Below are 18,904 nucleotides of genomic sequence, written 5' to 3'. Positions count from 1 at the left end.
AGTGCCGTGTGGCACTTCCAATTAGCCGATAGGTAGGATATTTATAGTGTGTAGTGCCCTTGACTTGGCCAACAAGCTAGAGAGACAGAGCCTTGAGGTCATGGCTATGGGGGATTGCATGGTGGCATTGCGAGAGCTGCTTGCAGCCATGGTCGGTGTCACAAGGCGTGGTCTACTGCTGCTATCCGTGGTGTGGTGTTGTGTCGCTGTTGGGCGACCTTGTGCAATTGATGCTAACATGGAAACTTATGTTGAGGAGGTTCCCACAGTGCCTATAGGCACCCAAACTTTTTATTGAGGAGCTAATTCTTTAGAGGGGTTGTCATGCCGTCGTGACATCCATCCACCCCCCCCCCCCCCCCCCCCCCCCCCCCCCCCCCCCCCCCCCCAAGCCATGCTCACATGAGCTTGGAGATAGGAGTTGGTACACATGCAAAGTGGGAACTAAAAAAAGAAAGGTGTTGACCAAACTAGCAAGATTGGACACCCCCTTTATTAAGGGGCCAAACTTTTTTTGCATTGGGGGAACTGTTGTGGACAACGTGATCTCCAAGGAGAGAGATCTATGTCTGCTTCTGTGAGGAGGGTGGAGGGAGAAGAGCTCCACTAGAGGGCACCAACGAGGTCTTTTGGAACAAAATTTTACGCTCATCGAGGTTGTGCCGACGGAGCCGATTGTTCTTGGGTGTTTTTGAGAAAAGAGAAGCCATCATTTCCACTTTTGTATCTCAATTTCCCCTTCTCTTTTTTTCTCTTGTGCATGTGTTTCAGGGTGCGTATAGGCAGATGCCCCCCCCCCCCCCCCCCCCCCCCCCCCCAAACACACACACACACCCCAAGATTATGTTGTGCAAAGAGAGAGAGAGAGAGAGAGAGAGAGAGAGAGAGAGCGAGCGAGAGAGAGAGAGAGAGAGGTTCTATGTGTGTTGAAGTAATGGAATTGAACAGTGCGGAGTGAGTGGGCTCGTTTGTGGTGCTACAATGAGTGTGTGCATCAAGTTGTGTGCAAACGGTGGTTTGCTTGCATATTGGTGGTGTTTTGAGAGTGTTTTCTATTGGGTAGGGGTGTTTTGGAAACCCTACGCTATAGAGAGGCTTTTTTGTTGTGTGTTGGATGTGTTCCTCTTTCCCCCTTTCCAACATTGCAGTCAAACTGAGCCAACACACATAACCCCTATAGAATAAGTGACTAAAAAGCACATGCTTATACAAACTTTGTGGATGCTTAATCAAGTCTTGTTTTGTATTAGCTCGCTCTATACCTTGTCTTGGGTATCAATCTCTAATTATGTATTGGCCATGAGTGGATCACTAGATTATCGATCCTAGTCCCTATCACATAAAAACTAATTTAAACTAATTTCTCTCTAGTTTTCACTAATATTGGTCAATTTCTCATCTATTACACGTGCATATATGCATGTATAGGTACCCCAAACTACTTCATTGTCTTGTGATTTGGTGGAAACAAGCTCATGGGCCGCTTAATTTTCATGTGGAGCTTGTATAAGCAATACACACACACACACATTGTTGTGTGTAAGTGCCATTTTGGACATAATCATCCTATGGGCATTCAATTTTTTCTGCACAAACACAATGATTTTTCTTGATTACAATTAGTAATTTGATTAGCTGAACAATTTTGGTCTGCTAGTGTGAGACCTAGGTGCCCGAGGTGATAGCCATCTGCCAAGGCTTGAAAGGGGGACATTTGCAAGAGTGATGACTTGCCTCCTTTGGACACTCTTATGCCCACAAGTGAGACATGCAAACCTACCTAAGATTTCTTAATTAGCTATGTGGCCACTTACCATTGTGAGGCTGAGTATAGGGTAGTCTTCACAGCTATGGTTGAGTGTGTATGGCTCAAACACCTTATGGATGATTTGGGTGTTGGGCAAGACACTAGCAACATCATCTACACTGAAGAACAAAGCACATTGGCAGCTGCCACAAACCCAGTTTTTCATGCTCGCACAAAACACATTGAGGTGCATTATGACTAGTTCAAAGGGAGATTCTCAGCAAGAGAGATCAGCTTGGCTTATGTGCCAACACAGGACAACCTTGTAGATCTGTTCACAAAGGAATTTCCTTGTAAGAAGTTCAAAGATTTCCATAAATCTTTGGGCTTGCTTCCCTTTGTGGATTGATCATGTGCTTAGGGCATAGCAATTCCTTATACATTATGTGCCAGCTCTTGTTCACCTCATCACTCCCAGAGGGGATTTGTTACCATATATATGTGCTAGTGACATGTGTGAACACGCTTAAGACCATTAGGGTATTTTTCCCTCACTAGAAGTTTTTTCCCCCCGTGCTTTGTATCTACGTCCATCATTCTAGGGCTAATTTATCATTCCAATGTGCACTAAGCAATGCACTATCTGTTGTGTACCTAGAGCTTCTTCACCTTCTCCAAGATGTGTGTTTTTGTGTAGCCATATTTCCAACAATCTAATGGTCCACAATTGTACCCAAAGTGCAAACCTTTACTAAGGCCTTATGCAGTCCAAAAAGGGAAGGCAAACACTATGGCCATACCTTAAAGGGTGTGGTCCAAAAGTAACAAGTTGGTAGAGAGGAGGTTCCATGTAATAACCAAAAATGGATGTGCTAGAAGATCCCCAATTGCCCACAGGGTATCATGGACTAAAAATGCTTTTGGGAGAATTCAATCTTATAGAAAAGAAGCTTCATAGTGTAAGCATGAGCTTCAATTACTATCAAAGCTCCACAACGAGAAAATAGATATGCTCCATTTTTGGCTCTCAAGGTTTTTCCTAATGAGAATTTGCACTTAAACATTGAGTTATAAGATGGATTGTAAAACACATGAATCACGTAGACTATTTGCAATGAGTTGAGCACCATGACACAAAAAGAGCACTATAGCAACATCATTGTTGTTTAGTGTTGGAGGAAGCTAGGCAGAGGAGATGATCTCCCTCTTCCTCTACCAGCCAGCCATGCAATTTGCAAGAGCTAGTCATCCCTAAGTCCAATGCATTAAGCTTGTTCTTATGCAAGAAGACAACCAATAACACCCACAACTCTCCACCAAATTGGGCTTGCTCAAGAAGAAACACCTTGGATCTAGCTCGGCCACCACCCCTACATAAGTCACATGCTATAAAAGCTGTACTTGATGCACTAGAACGATCCAATCGGCATGTGTGGGTTCTCTTGTTTATCAATTGCACGAGAGATGGTGTAAGGGTGTTGCCATGCATCATTGCTACATGCAAGAATCTAGACTTCAATAGCCATCACCAATAGAACGGAATTACGGCAGACACACACACAACCAAGCAGCTGTCAATACCTTCATAGTTTTTCTACTTTTGTCATTAAGTTGGCCTCAACCTGCAAACTGCATGAGAGTAAAAGACAATTGAGAGAGGGAGGTGAGACATTTGTATTAGGGTTGGAGCTATTTGTATTAGGCTTGGAGCTGGTGCAGCAAATAAAGAAGAAGGGGGGAGGGCAAAGCAAACTATTGTCCCCGTCGCGCCTTCTCTTCAAAAATGCAGAACACGCACTCCATAGATACTTACCAAGGCAATTTGTTTTGCGAGATCTTTATTCCCGGACCACCAAAAACCCCCAAGGTGTTATTACCATCAAATGTCGCAAGGCGTGCTATGAGAGAGAGAGAGAGAGAGAGAGCGCTGAGTCGGCAAGACCAGTGTGTCCCCCGCCTTCTGCATCAGCCTCCCAATCCACCCTCTCCTTCATCAGGAGCGTCTGCATCGCTTCGCTTATCTGCCCGATATTCTCTCGGACAACATCATCCATCGCAAGTTTAAAGCAGGAAAAAAACTCTCGGCTCACGGGCTCGGTAACCACAGGTGGCATGCACAATACGGGCAGAGGCACGAGAGACGCACAATGATTTCGCGATGGCAGTCCCAGACTCCCACTCTCTGTTGCCTGCTGTGGCCCCCACCATGCGCATATAGACCCTGCCATGCCCCCACATTGTGAGAGAGAGAGAGAGAGAGAGAGAGAGAGAGAGGTTTCACAACAGTTGAACATAGAGAGAGAGAGAGAGAGAGAGGATACTATTGAGTAGACATCAACATGGAGAACATGGCCAGCCTGCCGTTCTTCAACTCGGCGAAAGCCTCTAGGTCGTCAGCCAGGCCGAGGGGGTTGAAGGAGCCACCGGCGTATATAGGGTCCTCAACTTCACCAAGGGGTCCACCTGTGACACGGTACCCCTCAACGCCCAGGATGACCTGACAGGCCCATATGGCCAAAATGCTTTGTGCGTGGACAAGGCTTGGGTTGCCAAGATAGTCAAGGCCGCCATCTGCGAAGATCTGAGAGCCAACCTTGAACCACACAGATTTGCCAAACTTGACACCATTCTTTGCCAACAACTCGGGCGTCACACAACCCAAGGCTCCGAACATTGCCCATCTGGAGTGGATCACCTCCAGCTCCCTGTTCTTGGCAAAGGTCTCAGGGTTTGCGGACAGACCAGCTGTGTCCCACCCATAGTCACCAGGGAACTCACCAATGAGGTAGGATGGAGGAGAACCAGAGAATGGGCCCATGTAGAGAAGGCGGTCGGCACCGTACCGCATACTGCCAGATGAGGACTTCTTGGGGGCCATCATCTGAACGTGGGCCTCACTTGTTCCCACCTTGCGAGAGAGCTCATTGACGGGCTTCAATTGCTGCCCGCTGAAGACAGATAGCACTAGCACATCTAGCCGTGCAGCCAGTTAGCGGCGACCAAATGATGCTGTAGAATATTCCATGGCCGGCCGACAATTTTGAGCACAAAGGCTCCAGCCGGCCATTAGCCGGTGACTTTTTTATGAAGCAATGTTGCCGACCGTGGAACGACTGTGAGGTTTGAGCACATGGTGGCCGCTCGGCGGCAGTCAAAGAGAGGACATAGAAGGATTAAATAGTTCCTTTTTTTGTAGATGCTTAGGAGCGTGCTACGGGGGGATCCAATCCGTCAAAGTCACCCGAGAATCGAACTCGGCCCCTCCATAGACCATGCCCACATAGTCCATGAGGGGTGCTCAAACCCACATAGATTGATGCACACAATCACACACACAATGCTCACACACACACACACACACACAATGCTCACAATGCAATTTTTTTTGGATCCTTTTGCGCTTTATGCGCACCCACACATGCAAAAAAAAATGCTCTTTGGTTTTTTCAATTTCATGCTCACACATACACACATACACACAATGCACACACACAAAAGAAAAACATTTTTTGGGTGATGAAAATGGATGGTAACACACACATGTACATAACTATATATACACAACAGAAATTGCAGCAAATGATGGCCATGCATAGTACATACAAACCCTAAACCTATCCAAAAAATAAAAACAACCTACTGGTGAGTCCTGATCATCACTCCTGTAAAAACATGTCATAAACAATGACCAGTTAGTGCCATCGAAGTAAAAAACATGCACACTCAAGACTCCTAATTACTTGCAAACATCTTAAGCTTGACTAGAATTACGTCTAACAAAATCACTGAACAATGCCGCATGCATTTTGAGTCTGGCAGCCCGTTGTCAGGTTACTGATCGCCATCTTAAGGGCTCATCATCATTTGGATGTGGATCAATTGAATCGCTAGGCTTAGGTTCTCCTTTTAATTGGACGTAATTGTGCAACACACAACATGCTATCACTACTGTAGGTGCAAAAGGAAAATTCACATTGAGATCACGCAAGATGCGCCAACGATTCTTCAAAATGCCAAACGCATTCTCTACCTTCACCCTGCCCTTTGCAATTTGCTTGTCAAATGCATTCTTTGAAGCCATGTCTTGTCGTGATTTTGACTTGAATGCTTTTAGTAAGAAGCTTGTGGGCTTATATGTAGAGTCACCAACAATGTAAGGTCTAATGGACACCTGATCCAAATCTATAGTTGGTGCACTCAATACCTGACATGCTTTCATTTTTCTATAAACTAGAGAACCCTTGAAAACAGTTGAATCGTGTGAGCCGTACATTACACACAATGTCCCAAAACAACTTTTTGGAGTCTACTATGCCTTGCAACAAAATATTGTGAAATCCATGGCGGCTAACGTACTGTGCAGGAAAATAATCCTGAATTGGTTTGCCGGCAAGCTTGATGTGTGTGCCATCAATTGCACCACACATGTTGGGAAGTCCAGTGATAGCCTCAAATTCACTAATGATTTGGGCTAGTCGTGCCCCATGTGGAACCTCAATCTGACATCTACGCAACATTTCTTGTCTGCATAGAAGACCCACTATCAAATGGGTGTACTTTCGGATAGTGGAGTCCCCAAGCCCAAAAAATTGCGACAGCGTACGAGAAGAGTGACCGTGAGCAAAACGCCAAAGCACACATGCAAGGGCAAGGTCAGCTTGGATAGGCTCCCTACGAAACTCACGTACCTCTCCACATGGTAGATGGGGCAAAATGAGATCCTTCAACTCATGGAAGGCCTCATATGACATTACATACTACATCCTGAATGTGGCTTGGTTTTCAAGACAAGCTGCACTCCAAAAGCCAGAGTGAATTGCTTGCCAGAATGTCACTTGCCTAGGATAACACCACCATATGCGTGGCCGAATGGACAATAAACCATCTTCAATTAACATACACACAGATGATACAAGTAACAACATGCAAGATAAGAACAAGAAGTAGGTGTCTGGAGCACTCCCAGCCGACCATGCAATATGGGAGAGGTCTTCATCAATAGGGCACATGCTATGCCAGTTAGACGATAGTAGCCAAAATATTTATGCGGCCTCGTCCATCCTACATGTTAACCCAACGCTAGGCAAAGGTGTTGTGCTTTGGCTAGACACATTAGCAGTTGGAGATGGTCTCGCGATAGCGGGAGGCACTATGGATGGAGCAACTGGGGGTGGTCTAATAGTAGGTGGAGGTCCTATGGCCACAGTGGAAACGTGAGCAACATGGGGTGTATGAGCTACAATAGAAGGTCCTGCAGAGAAACTGTACTAGAGCCTTGGGCAATGGGAGAGGGACCACGAACTGAACAAGAACATGTGAAAGTACTCGCAATAGGTGAAGGGCTCACACCAAAAACCTGCAAAAACGGAGCCGATCGCGCACCAATAAGCGGTTGCATGGGAGCCCTAGGAGCTAAGTGTTGGGCATTTGGAGCAATAGGCTGCAAATTAGGGGGGCGACCTAGAGTGTCAGCCAACCACAGGGAGTGTATGGGGATCACAAAAAGTTGCACTATGGTCTTGGGAGTCCCCGATAGAATCATTAACTTGGGAATCTAGCCAGTTTTCGTCTTGAAGCATGCTCAAAAAGCTCGCATCACTCCCCACTTGCGTGCTGAAGACAACTTCCTCTTCCCTAGACTCACTCTCTTCTTGAAAGCTATTTGGCCTAGTCCCCCCCCCCGACCGTTTTGGAATGCGAACATTAAAATGGCTCATTGTTCACCCTGGTACCCACACATCCGTCCAATTAGTCACAAAATGTTATAGTGCAATAAAACAAATTTTAATATTGAGTGTGTGTTTGTGCGAGACAATGAAATCAGACTTCATATATTAAGATTTATTCATTGTGTGTGTGTGTGTGTGTGTGTGTGTGTGTGTAAGCTGCATAACAACTTAACAAATTGGGAGGCTGGTGGCAGTACAATACCATGAAAAATGTATGTGTGACTGACAGAATTCATTGCATTTTTAATAGTGTTTGTTGAACAACATGTATCCTTTAAGTATCACCAGAAATGTTAAAATTCTGTATGTGAGACTTCATAACCATTTGGCAAGCAAATATGGAAAGCAAAAAATAATCACGAATGAAGATTGTATGTGTGGATGTATATAAGCTTCATATATTAAACAATTCCAATGGGATAAAACTTCAATGGAAACTTTAGTGAGTCCCTTGAAAATCAATAGTAATATGCAGATTAAAAATGAAGTGAGCTACTCACTAAAACAAATACTCATACCAAGCAGCCAAATAACGATTGAAGACAACAATTTGATGTTACGCCAAAATCATAAAATGAAGGCAACAAATTGGTTGAGTTGAGTTGGTAACTTGGCGGCCCTGGCCTTGCAATTAGCAGTGGGAGCTCGCAACCTACTTGTGGGCGTTGCAGTAGGAGCCCTCGACCTTGCTACAGGAAAACAGAGAGGTACATGAATCCTGAGTTAATAATCTACACCAGTAGCAGGGCTGAAATGGATTTTGCTATATTGTTAGAACGATTAAAGCAATCTAATTACCTCCGGTATTGCAACAGAACGAGCTTCAGGCTGCGCTCATAAGAGCTGCGCAAGCTGGAAACGGTGCACTCGTAAGAGCTGCGCATGCAAGCTAAAGCACTTGGGCATGCAACAGAACTGCACGAGTTGCATGCGCTATGGAAGGTTGACGAAGGGGAAGAACCAATTGCGGGTGCGCATGTGAAATAGCCGCGAGAGGAGGGGAAGGCCGTTGGCAAGGCGTGCTTTGATTGGTTGGAATGAATGAGCACGAGTTGGCTGTTAGAGGCGAGGGTTGGGCTACAATGGCCAGCCAGCCACTCCACGACCAAAAAAAGGAAGTGCCACGTAATGAAGCGCCCCTGCACGATTCCTTTGGTTGGCAGGCCGTCCCCTTGTGCTCATGCTAAGAGGAGGAGAGGATGGCAGCAACAGAGGAGAGGAAGGCAGTTGTTGCTGCCATGACTACGACTTCCTTCTACCCTTTTTGCTTGAATGCGCACTACCTCGACAAATCATCATTAAAATTTTCAATTTTAAAATTCAACCAACGCCAACCAGACGACACTCATTTCAAAGATTGACACTAAAAAGTGAACCACGTTCCAACTCTTTTTCATTAGCAATAAAAATCAAGACATGTATATCATTAGTTTTACACATTCTTCGTTTAAATGAGTGCCCACTATCTTGCTTCAACCAATCAATATTTTTTGTTTATCAAAAATGTTTGAAAATAAACAAAATAAATAAAAAACAATTTAATCAGCAAAAAGACAATGCATCGCTATAGCCTTTGCCCTTTGGACAGGTCAAAAAGGACTAGTATGAGGTGCTTAAATGAAAGGACTTATTTACAAACACAAGTACTAAAGAGAATTTCAGTCATTCAATGAGTCATACACAAAAGTCAAATGTATGCTTAACTCTCTTCTTTACTAAAGCTTGTTGGCCTTCAAAAGGCCATAGGAGCGTGGTGGAGCAAAGGGTCCCTTTTTGTGTCGTTGGTGCATAGCGTGCCAATGGTGCACACATATTCTCTTTGGTGGAAAATGAAGGTTTTGTAAATATTATATGTCTCTTTTATATTGCAAATGGGTTTTTCCATTGTTGTAACTTGGTTCCTTCACTAAAGGACCTAATGATTGAGGTCTTGCTTGTCCACAAAGTGATGAAAGAGCTTGACAATAAAGTGATGCCAATCTATGATTTGGAGTTTGACTAGAATGCCTGGAAATGGCCCGGAAGTAGTCTCTTATGGAAACCCCATCCTAAAGGCATTTATTATACAATGATGCATACGAAGAATTGGTCTAACCCCCTTAACAAGATATGGAAAAAACAATGATCGGAGAAAAGGTGGGAACAAGTAATGGTGAACATGCGGAAGCCAAAGGTTTCGCAGCACATGAAGGTATTTTTATGGAAGGTTATTTAGGGTGCTCTACCGACGGGGGTGAAGATTCAGGAGAGAGGGATTGGGTCAGATTGATGCTTGGGGTGCAAGATGGCTAGTGAAGATCTGACCCACCTATTCATGGAATACCCAACTATCAAAGGCCTCGTAGGGAAAATTGCAAGTGGGTCCAAAGAACATGGAAAATTGGTTTTTTCAAGACTGATCTATTCCTTGGAGGTAAGAATTCAGATAGTTGTGCCTCCTCATCAGTACTCAAAACGTTAGGTACTTCTTCTTACATAATGTATGGCAGACAAGGAACCGCCGTGTGTTTGAAGAAGGTTTTGAGGTGGCAAGATTCGAAGAAATTATACAAGAAAGTGAAGTGCTAATATGGACGCTCGGGTACAAGCAACACTCAAAGGATTACTTGTGCCTTGTTTTCAGCAAATGGAATGCCTAGGACGGGGGAAAATCTTGGCCATCGGTAATTAAAGATCTCAAAAAAACATGATTATGGACCTTGTGTATCAAGGATAAGGGGGCGGGTTGGTAGGGGTGGCTGCCCTGATAGCCGTTGTAATTATGGTCCCTGGATGATGTTATGGCTCAACACGAGCATGACAAGACCTTGTAATTTTTTGGGTTGATCAATATAATTCACTCACAATTGTGAGTTTTGCATTGACATCTACGAAATTGAGAATTGGCAAAATTGAGAGTTGACACAATTTGGAAAGTTCAATCCAACAAATCCAAGGCAGAAAATGTGCAAGCCCAAGGTAGGAGCAAATCTCAAGAAACGGCAAAGGTGGATCATGAAACTCTGACAATTTTCGGCTATTTTTGAAGGTTTTTATGCTAGATTTCTTTGAGCTTTGTTAGTGCTCTCGCCTTTGGGTTGACTTGAAATTCAAAAGTGAATCTCAAAATTTGTAAGTGGGATTGCACTAAATTTAGGTTTCTCGAGCGTTTAGAGGCAAATTATAATTTTTGAGACAAATCTCAAAATTTTGTAAGGGGCATTACACTAAATCGAGTTCAAATTATAATTTTTGAGACAAATCTCAAAATTTTGTAAGGGGCATTACACTAAATCGAGTTCAGGCAGGCAAAGTGGTTTCTCCTAAAAACTTAGAAAACTTGCATATGAGAAATTTTAGGGGCAATTTGATTATATTTGAAGGCTTTTACACTCAATTTCTCTATACTTTGTAGGTTTCCTCACCTTCAAATCTATAATGTAGAGATAAATTTCAAAATCTACATGAGGGATTACACTAAAGTGAGGATTTCTCAAGCATTGGCTATACCGTACCTTTTTTTCAAACATTTTTGAGGCAAATTTACTATATATAAAGATTTTTGGACTAAACTTCTCTACAAAGTACTAAACTTCTCTTCACTTTGTAGATTCTCTAAACCCTAATTTATGTTCTCTAACCTTTGTGGTTCCTTTTTTTTAATTAAATGCTCTTAAGAGCTTGATTTGAATTAACTCAAAAAGAATACATGCAAACCTTGGCATATCCTTTGCACAGGGGTCTCCAACCGATACAACATATGCACATTGTGACCCAAAACATACCCAAACATTTTTGCAAGTAGACTATATTTCTATCAAGGACCTATCTTCTTCTTCTCGCAAGCCACTTCCTCCTGCTTAAGATAAATCTCAAAAAAATCAGATGGGATTATACTAAACCTAAGTTTTTTCCTCCAATCGTTGTGGGTGTCCTAACATTCAAATCAAATCTTACGAGTATGGCACTTCTTAGGGACGAGAGAGAGAGAGAGAGAGAGAGATGTAGCAGCCCATTTTGTTGTCCAAACTTATTGGACGCATTCTTCTCCATGCTCTCTCTCTCTCTCTCTCTCTCTCTCTCTCTCTCTCTACATGCCATGTACATTAGAGCACTGTGGGGACTGTCGTATTGAGAGATATTTATTTGCAGGTTATGATGATGTATAATTGAAGTAAAAAGTTAAAATGGATGCAAGGATGCATAGCATCTTAGCATTTGATGCATTTGGGCTTCTTCTATGTCTAGCAATGTTGTTTTAGCTTCTAGAATCCATTGTTGCCGACTACTTTAGCTTCACATATTTGGAGAAGCTGTAAATGTTTTACATATATCTATCCCAAGACATGTATGTGAGTGAGTGTGTGTGTGTGTGTGTGTGTGTGTGTGTGTGTGTGTGTGTGTGTGTGTGAGAGAGAGAGAGAGAGAGGCATTGTTATCTTCCTAGAGTGATTCCAAAGACTACAATTTCATTCTCCTCACATGTGGGCATGCAGATACACACACACACACACCTACCTATATATGAGTTTGTGTGTGTGTGTGTGTGTGTGTGTGTGTGTGTGTGTGTGTGTGTGTGTGTGTGTGTGTGTGTGAGAGAGAGAGAGAGAGAGAGAGATCCCATAACCATGCTTTTCTTGGCTGCAACAGTGCACATGTCACATACTAGTTGGTTTTTGATATGCAAATATCTGCATGCACCACTACTTGAGTCCAACATGTATCATCTTTAGGAATTAGGTTTAGACCTTGCAATATTGATAAACTTTTGAAATGACATCTCAAAGTGGAAACTCACACACACACACACACACACACACATATATGTATATATATATATATATATATATATATATGGGTATAAGCATGTTAACTTGTCATGCTTTTTGTGCTAGTTATCATGTGGCAACAAGCATATCTTGTAAGAATAATGAGAGTGTAACTTTTCAAACGTGTGGGAATCCATCGAATATTTCAAAATAGGGAGACCACCTTGAATCCACTTTCTTGACCATTTACGCAGTGTTACTCTGAGGGGAGTGGGGCAGTCAAAATGCGTGGAGAGAAGCGGAGTGGGGCAGTCAACATGGATGCAGAGAAGCCGGACGCAGGGGCGAGAGGTAAGAGGGGCGCAGGGGCCAGAGGTAAGAGAGAACTAAAAACAAAGTCGACCCCTGAACTTTCTGCTGCTTCTTCTCCGCCCCGAAAAAGGGTGAAGCTCTCTGATTCCCCAGCATCCCCAATGGCAAAGACCTTGCATACAAAGGGGAAGGATGACTCAGGTACTCTCTCTCTCTCTACCTCATTATGATTTGCGAGGATAGTAGCTAGTGCTGTCTTGGCTGGAGAGTTGTCCCTTGATGTCGGCTTTAGCAGTAGGACATCTTGTGAACAGTCACTTGAAATACAACCGCTCCAGTCGAAGTCTGGCTCAAGAAGCACAAACCAGTGTTTGATTTGAACCTTGAAATTGGAAGGAAGTGCTCAATACTGCACTTTCCTACTGCTATCTTGTGACATTGGGGGTGTGCAGGCCGATGGAAAGCTCCAAAGTTTATAGTCCCAGTACAGAGCAAGTTCTGTATTACAGCAGAAGAGTTCAATGATGTTCATGGCCTCTCCCTGGCTGGTGCCAACCCCAAACTAGTGAGGTGGGATCAGATCACTGATGTGGAGTGGTTTAGTGTTTTCAGAGAGTCAAAGAATCGTAGTCACTATCGCATTAAATGTAGTTGTTTGCGTACTGATATGTTCGACCAGGTGATGCAGCTGCATTACAAGGTGTACCAAAAGCCCCCAACAAAAATGGAGATCAACTCTGCATTCGCCAAGGGGTTTGTAAAAGAATTCAGCCCGACGGAAATTGCAAGTAGCTCAGCCATGCAATTCAATTGGGCTGAATTCGCTGTCCAGCATTTGTAGGACCTCCGAGAGAAAGGGTACTACGAGGCCCATGTCGAAAAGTGGAGGATGCGCAATGTATGTCTAAACACCGAGGAGGCACAAGCTGAAATGAAGGAGGATACCAAGGAGACACCCATCTCTCACGAGCAGGCTGAAAGCCTGTCATTTTTTGGCGTTGAGAATTTGCAGCACATAAAGGCTGCCTCTGAAATTCTCAGCAAACAACTGCAAGATGCTAAAGAACATCTTCTAACTGCAAAATCAGACTTTGAAGCTGCGAGGGTTGTCCAAGCAAGCAATGCTAGGGTCACCCCAATTGTGCTTGCTCTGAGACAAAAGCTTCACGACGCTGAAAATGAATTGCAGAGGTTACTACAGAGCGACAACGTGGATGCAAAGAGGGAAATAGAGTGTAAAGTAAAAATAGAGACATTGGAAGGTTTGGCATTTCTTGACAATGAGGATACTCTTGTTGCTGACTCAACTTGTCAGCGTGTAAGTGCGTGACTTTTATGCTTCTACCGTATGATTGGAATATGTGCACAACAAACCTATGTACTTACCATGCTCCTCTTTTTTTTGGTGTGCAGATTAATGTGGAGGTTATGGAAGCAAAAGTGAATGCATGTGAAGGTCAACTGCAGCTCCTAATGCACATGAGAAAGATGCTACAAGGCTCCTCCATTCCCACTGCCCTGTGCAATATGGCTATGGGCACTTTTATCGAAAGTATAGAAGGGGTATGCGATGGGACGATGATCAACCCGTGCAGTGGCTGCAGTTTGCCACTTGAAGTAAAGGGAATCTCTACCATGGTCAAGATGCCCTGTGGGCATAGCTACCACTTTCTCTGCTTTGCAGCTGCATGCTCCTTATCGACAAAATGTAGAGCTGTGACCTGCCAGCAAAGGATACCACAAGAATGGTGTTGGAAACCCACAAGGCAAAGACATCCAATCACACAAACATTTGGTAAGATTGTACAGGGTGTGCTAATTAGCATACCCAGTGTGTTAATTAGAATATTTAGTGTGTTAATTGGATATGCTAATTAGCATATCTTGTATGCTAATTAGCATACTGGGTATGTTGATTAGCATACTGGGTATGCTGATTAGCATGCCCAATATGATGATTAGCATACTGGGTATGCTAATTAGCATACCCAGTGAGAATATTGAGTGTGCTAACTGGATATGCTAATTAGCAGACCTTGTATGCTAATTAGCATACCCTGTGCTCAGTGAACAGATTAGAGTAAGTTTGGCATATTAGCATATCTAGTAAGTTAACTACCATATCCAAATGCTAACTAGCAAACTGTATATGCTGATTAGCATATTGGGTATGCTGATTAGCGTACTGGGTATGCTGATTAGCATACTGGGTATGCTTATTAGCATATTGGATATGCTAATTAGCATATTGGATATGCTAAATAGCATACTGGATATGCTAAATAGCATACTGGGTATGATAATTAGCATAGTGGGAATGCTCATTAGCATACTGGGTATGCTGATTCACCTACTGAGTATGCTCATTAGCATACTGGATATGCTTATTAGCATATTGGATATGCTAAATAGCATACTGGGTATGCTAATTAGCATACTGGGAATACTAAATAGCATACTGAAGACAATCCTTGTATGCTAGCTACCAGCAGTCCCAGTATGCTTATTAGCATATCCAGTATGCTAATTAGCATACCCAGTATGCTCATTAGTGTACCCAGTATGCTAATTAGCATACCCAATATGCTCATTAGTATACCTAGTATGCTAATTAGCATATCTTTTATGCTAATTAGCATACTTGTGCTCAGTGTACAGACTAGAGTAAGTTTGTCATAATGGAAAATCTAGTAACTAAGCTACCATCTCCAGATGCAAACTAGCATATTGGATATGCTAGTTAGCATACTCAGAAATTCGAATTAGCATACTGGGCTTGTCAGCATAATGGATTCCAACGTATGCCAGGCCGCACACATAGTCACAGCATATCAAACATTTTCTAGCATACATGACATGCTTATATGAGTCTTAATCCACGTTTTTTGTTGCAGGCCTGGGGCAGTCCCTCCGTGATGTGGGCAGTGTGCATGACACGAAGGGCAAGGGAAAGGCTGTAATGGAGGACCTTTCGATCGAGGAGAGTGATGAGCTGGATACAGGTGAGAACCCTCGACGGAGAAGGGTGTTGAGCTGGATTCAAGGAGTGAAGGGGTGGATGAGGGCTCCCAGCAGATGCCAAATGAAAGCATGAAAACAACGAAGGAAGGCGGTGATGTGAGCAGGAACTCAGAAGATGATTTTTTTGTCATGGCTCCTCGTGTGCCCCATGTGCCAGCGATGCCTGCTGCAACTGACAAAGCAGAAGCTTCTCAACAAACAATGGCTAGTGGCTCAGGGGAAACTTTGAAGAATGACAACATAGAAGATGAGCAAGAAGTTGGTGACAACAGCCCTCTCGAGGGTTTTTTGCGTAAAGCTCAACTGAAAAGAAAAGTTGGCCTTGAAGAGGTACCCGAAGACATTGCAAGCACAGCCTGTGGTTCGGAGAAGGCTGAAAGCTCCAAAGGTGAAAAGAAAGCCACCTGCTCAAGAGCTTGCAGAAAATTGTGTTAAGACTTATTGCTCCCTACCCGGTTGTGCCCTTCATTGTATATGCTAGACAATTTTGAAACCCAAATGCGTATTGTAACTGACATGCATTTTGTTTTCCAATAAAAATGTATTTTTGTGCAATATAAATCTGAGCAGCAGTTCATTGTAATAATTCATTGTAATTTTTGTGGTTTTTCTTTTTTAAACTTGTTCATTTTGTACCGCGGTTTGCCTACAGAGGAAGAGAAACAGGCATTAATCGTCATGCCTGATGCAACTGCGTCCATGCAATGGCAAAAATTATGGAGATGGTGAGTCCACAAAGCCAGGCAGTTAAGGAGACAGAAAATGGAGATTGAAAAACGCCTTGAACGATATTCACAGCTTGCCCGTAGTATTATTGAGCGCCTAAATTATGTGCACCCAAGTGGGCCGGTTATTTATGCTGAATGGTATCCTCTACCATACCTAAAATGGGTGCCTAAGCGTTTATGTGATGAAAAAAGGGATCTGGTGCTGGACCTGAACGGTCTTTTGGTGGCAGTGGTAGAGCCTCGTTTTGGTGAAAAGCCCGCGGCATATGCAAATGAAATGCTGAAATATGACGTACTTGATAAGCAGGTGTTCTGTCGCAAGGACAGCCATTTTTTTTGGGACTGGTGCCTGTAGTTCTTTAATGTGTTTATATGGAGCACAAGCCTCAATAGTAAAGTCATGAGTATTTGCCGTACTATTTTTAAAGAGCAGGTGCAAAAGATTACTGGGTTTTTTGCTCAAGCGCATTGTACAAAGCAATCCTGGCAGATCCAGAGAAAACCTGTGTTTATGAAAGACTTATCCTTGTTCTGGAAACACACTCCGGGGTACAACGCCCAAAACACACTTATAATCGATAATAGCTTCTACAAAGTGTTTTTGAACCCACCACAAACTTGGCTTGTTACTCCCAGTCTAGAGCACCAGAGTGCTGAGCAGAGGGAAAAGTTCCTTATAGAAGCTTTGAAGTCCTGGCTTTTTCTTTGGCTGCAAACGGATGATCGGAAAGCATATGTTGCTGATAATGTGTTTGAGACAGGCTCATATGAGTTTTCTGATGCAGTCGTCAAACGCTGTCAGGAGTTTTTTGGAGCAAGGGATTGTGCATATGTACATACACAAGCATGGTGCATCGAATAAAGAATTGCCCATTTTCCTTAGCCAGGTGGTTATGTGGGGCCCACGTGTGTACAGGTAGGACAGGGTGTACATAGTGCAACGATTTTCACTATTATCAGTACTAGTGTGTTATTTCTACAATAAGGAGGAGTTGGTAGCGTGTAAAACTTCTTGAGGAAGCTATCCGCGGGCCGACGTGGCGTCAGGAGGCCGAACGGGGTCAATATTTGCACGTGGATGCATACAGACACAACGTGGGTGTTTTCTTGTGAGAGTTATGCAGAAAGGTCATCATTAGGACCACTTTTTGGGGCCACTTCACGTGGTTGCGAGACGCATTATTGGAAAAAGCTGAGTGCTAGGTGTGCGGATGATGCAAAAAGGTGACAACTATGCACTGCGAGGTCAGTTTTTGGCCTGTTCGGGGTCTGTTTGAGGTCATCTAAAAGGCCAAGGGTGCCCAGGTAATAAAGCTAAGTGTGGGAACTGAAAAACCAGAGAGAAGACCAGAAAAAACGTGGAGAAGAGAGGAGGAACAGCCGTAGGTGTGTTTTTGCTCATTTTGGAGCTTGTTTTGGCCGTAAACTGCTCATCCGAGGTCGGATTTGAGCACTTTGACATTGTAGACTAGGATTTTGGGCCGTTCCAGACGCGATGGCGATGTCCATTTTGCCAAATTCCTCCCTCTTTTTGTGCTGTTTTGGCTGTGTAAGTTTCTCCTATGAGCGAAGTTTCTGCTCCAGTTTGTGATTGTATCTGGCTTATTTTACCCATACTGTGTGAGCTATTTGCCCCATTGGTGTTGGCCCAAGCTCATTTGTATCTAAACATCAAAAATTCTTCTCTTTTGAGCTGAGTTTTTTGGGTGTGTGTGTGTGTGTGTGTGTGTGTGTGGAGTGGGCAAGTGGATAGTCTCTCTCCTCTCATTCCAGAAGGTGTGTTGTGTAAGCCGAGTGGTGCCCCATAGTGTGTGTGTGTGTATCTTCCCAAGAGTGTGTGTCGGGTCGTTATAGAGGCGTTGTGTGTGTTTTCATCCCACTCACATTCTTTTGGTGCCCCCACTGAGGATCTTCTTCGAGTACCTTCTGCTTCGAGCTTCAAGCTTTGAGATTCGGGATTACAGGTTGCAGGTTGCAGGTTGCAGGTTGCACATTACAGGTTACAGGTTACAGGGACAGGCACAGGTACAGGTAGCTGGAGTACAGTGATATACTAGCAGTGATGTCACTTGCAGTTGTTGTGGGAATGCATCACTTGGCGCCTATTTGAGCGCATTGTCTGCTGGATTGTACGTTACTTGTGGAAACTACCATTGTACGCATTTGTGGAGCCATACTTGGTTGTATTTGGTAGTCCCAGCCATTTCTGAGACTTGGTCTGGAAGATAGTCATTTCTGAGACTTGACTATACGTGATTTGCATTAGCCTTCATGTGAGGGTCGATACCGTGAGGTTTTATTGAGCTGGGGGATTCTCAAATGTGGAGATCCTTTCGGTGATACAGGTAGCTGGAGTACCCTTTTTGTGACCTCGCCATAGGCTATGTACTAGTGAGTCCTATTTGATGCTCGGGTTCTATTGTTGACAGTTTATGCATACATATACAGTCTATATTTTGGGTTCCTACTGCTCTACTTCTGGGGAAACTCTGTCAAAATTTTTCCAAGTTATGATGGCTGGTTTTTTGGTCTTTTGAGCCATTTATGTTGTTATGCTGCTGAAATTTTGGCAAAATCAGAGGATAAGACAGGTGTTCCTTCTTGGGAGCTGCATGGTTG

At 43.6% G+C, this 18,904-nt stretch overlaps 1 protein-coding gene across 1 annotated transcript; it reads right to left on the bottom strand.

Annotated features, from left to right (window-relative positions):
- Positions 1-3,342: 3,342 nt before the first annotated feature.
- On the bottom strand, positions 3,343-8,716 carry LOC147449670 (chlorophyll a-b binding protein type 1 member F3, chloroplastic-like). The gene is made up of 2 exons (XM_086522676.1): positions 8,676-8,716; positions 3,343-4,695 (listed from the first exon to the last, which is right to left on the bottom strand). Exons 1-2 carry the CDS (start codon positions 8,714-8,716, stop codon positions 4,068-4,070), a joined length of 669 nt encoding a protein of 222 aa, XP_086378802.1. The 3' UTR covers positions 3,343-4,067.
- Between the last annotated feature and the right edge of the window lie 10,188 nt (positions 8,717-18,904).

Source organism: Adiantum capillus-veneris, chromosome 10 (assembly GCF_014529385.1).
Source record: "Adiantum capillus-veneris isolate H3 chromosome 10, ASM1452938v2, whole genome shotgun sequence".
Classification (NCBI taxonomy): Eukaryota; Viridiplantae; Streptophyta; class Polypodiopsida; order Polypodiales; family Pteridaceae; genus Adiantum; species Adiantum capillus-veneris.
Note: the sequence above shows the minus strand (reverse complement) of the source record. Positions and strands in the feature narration are given on the sequence as shown.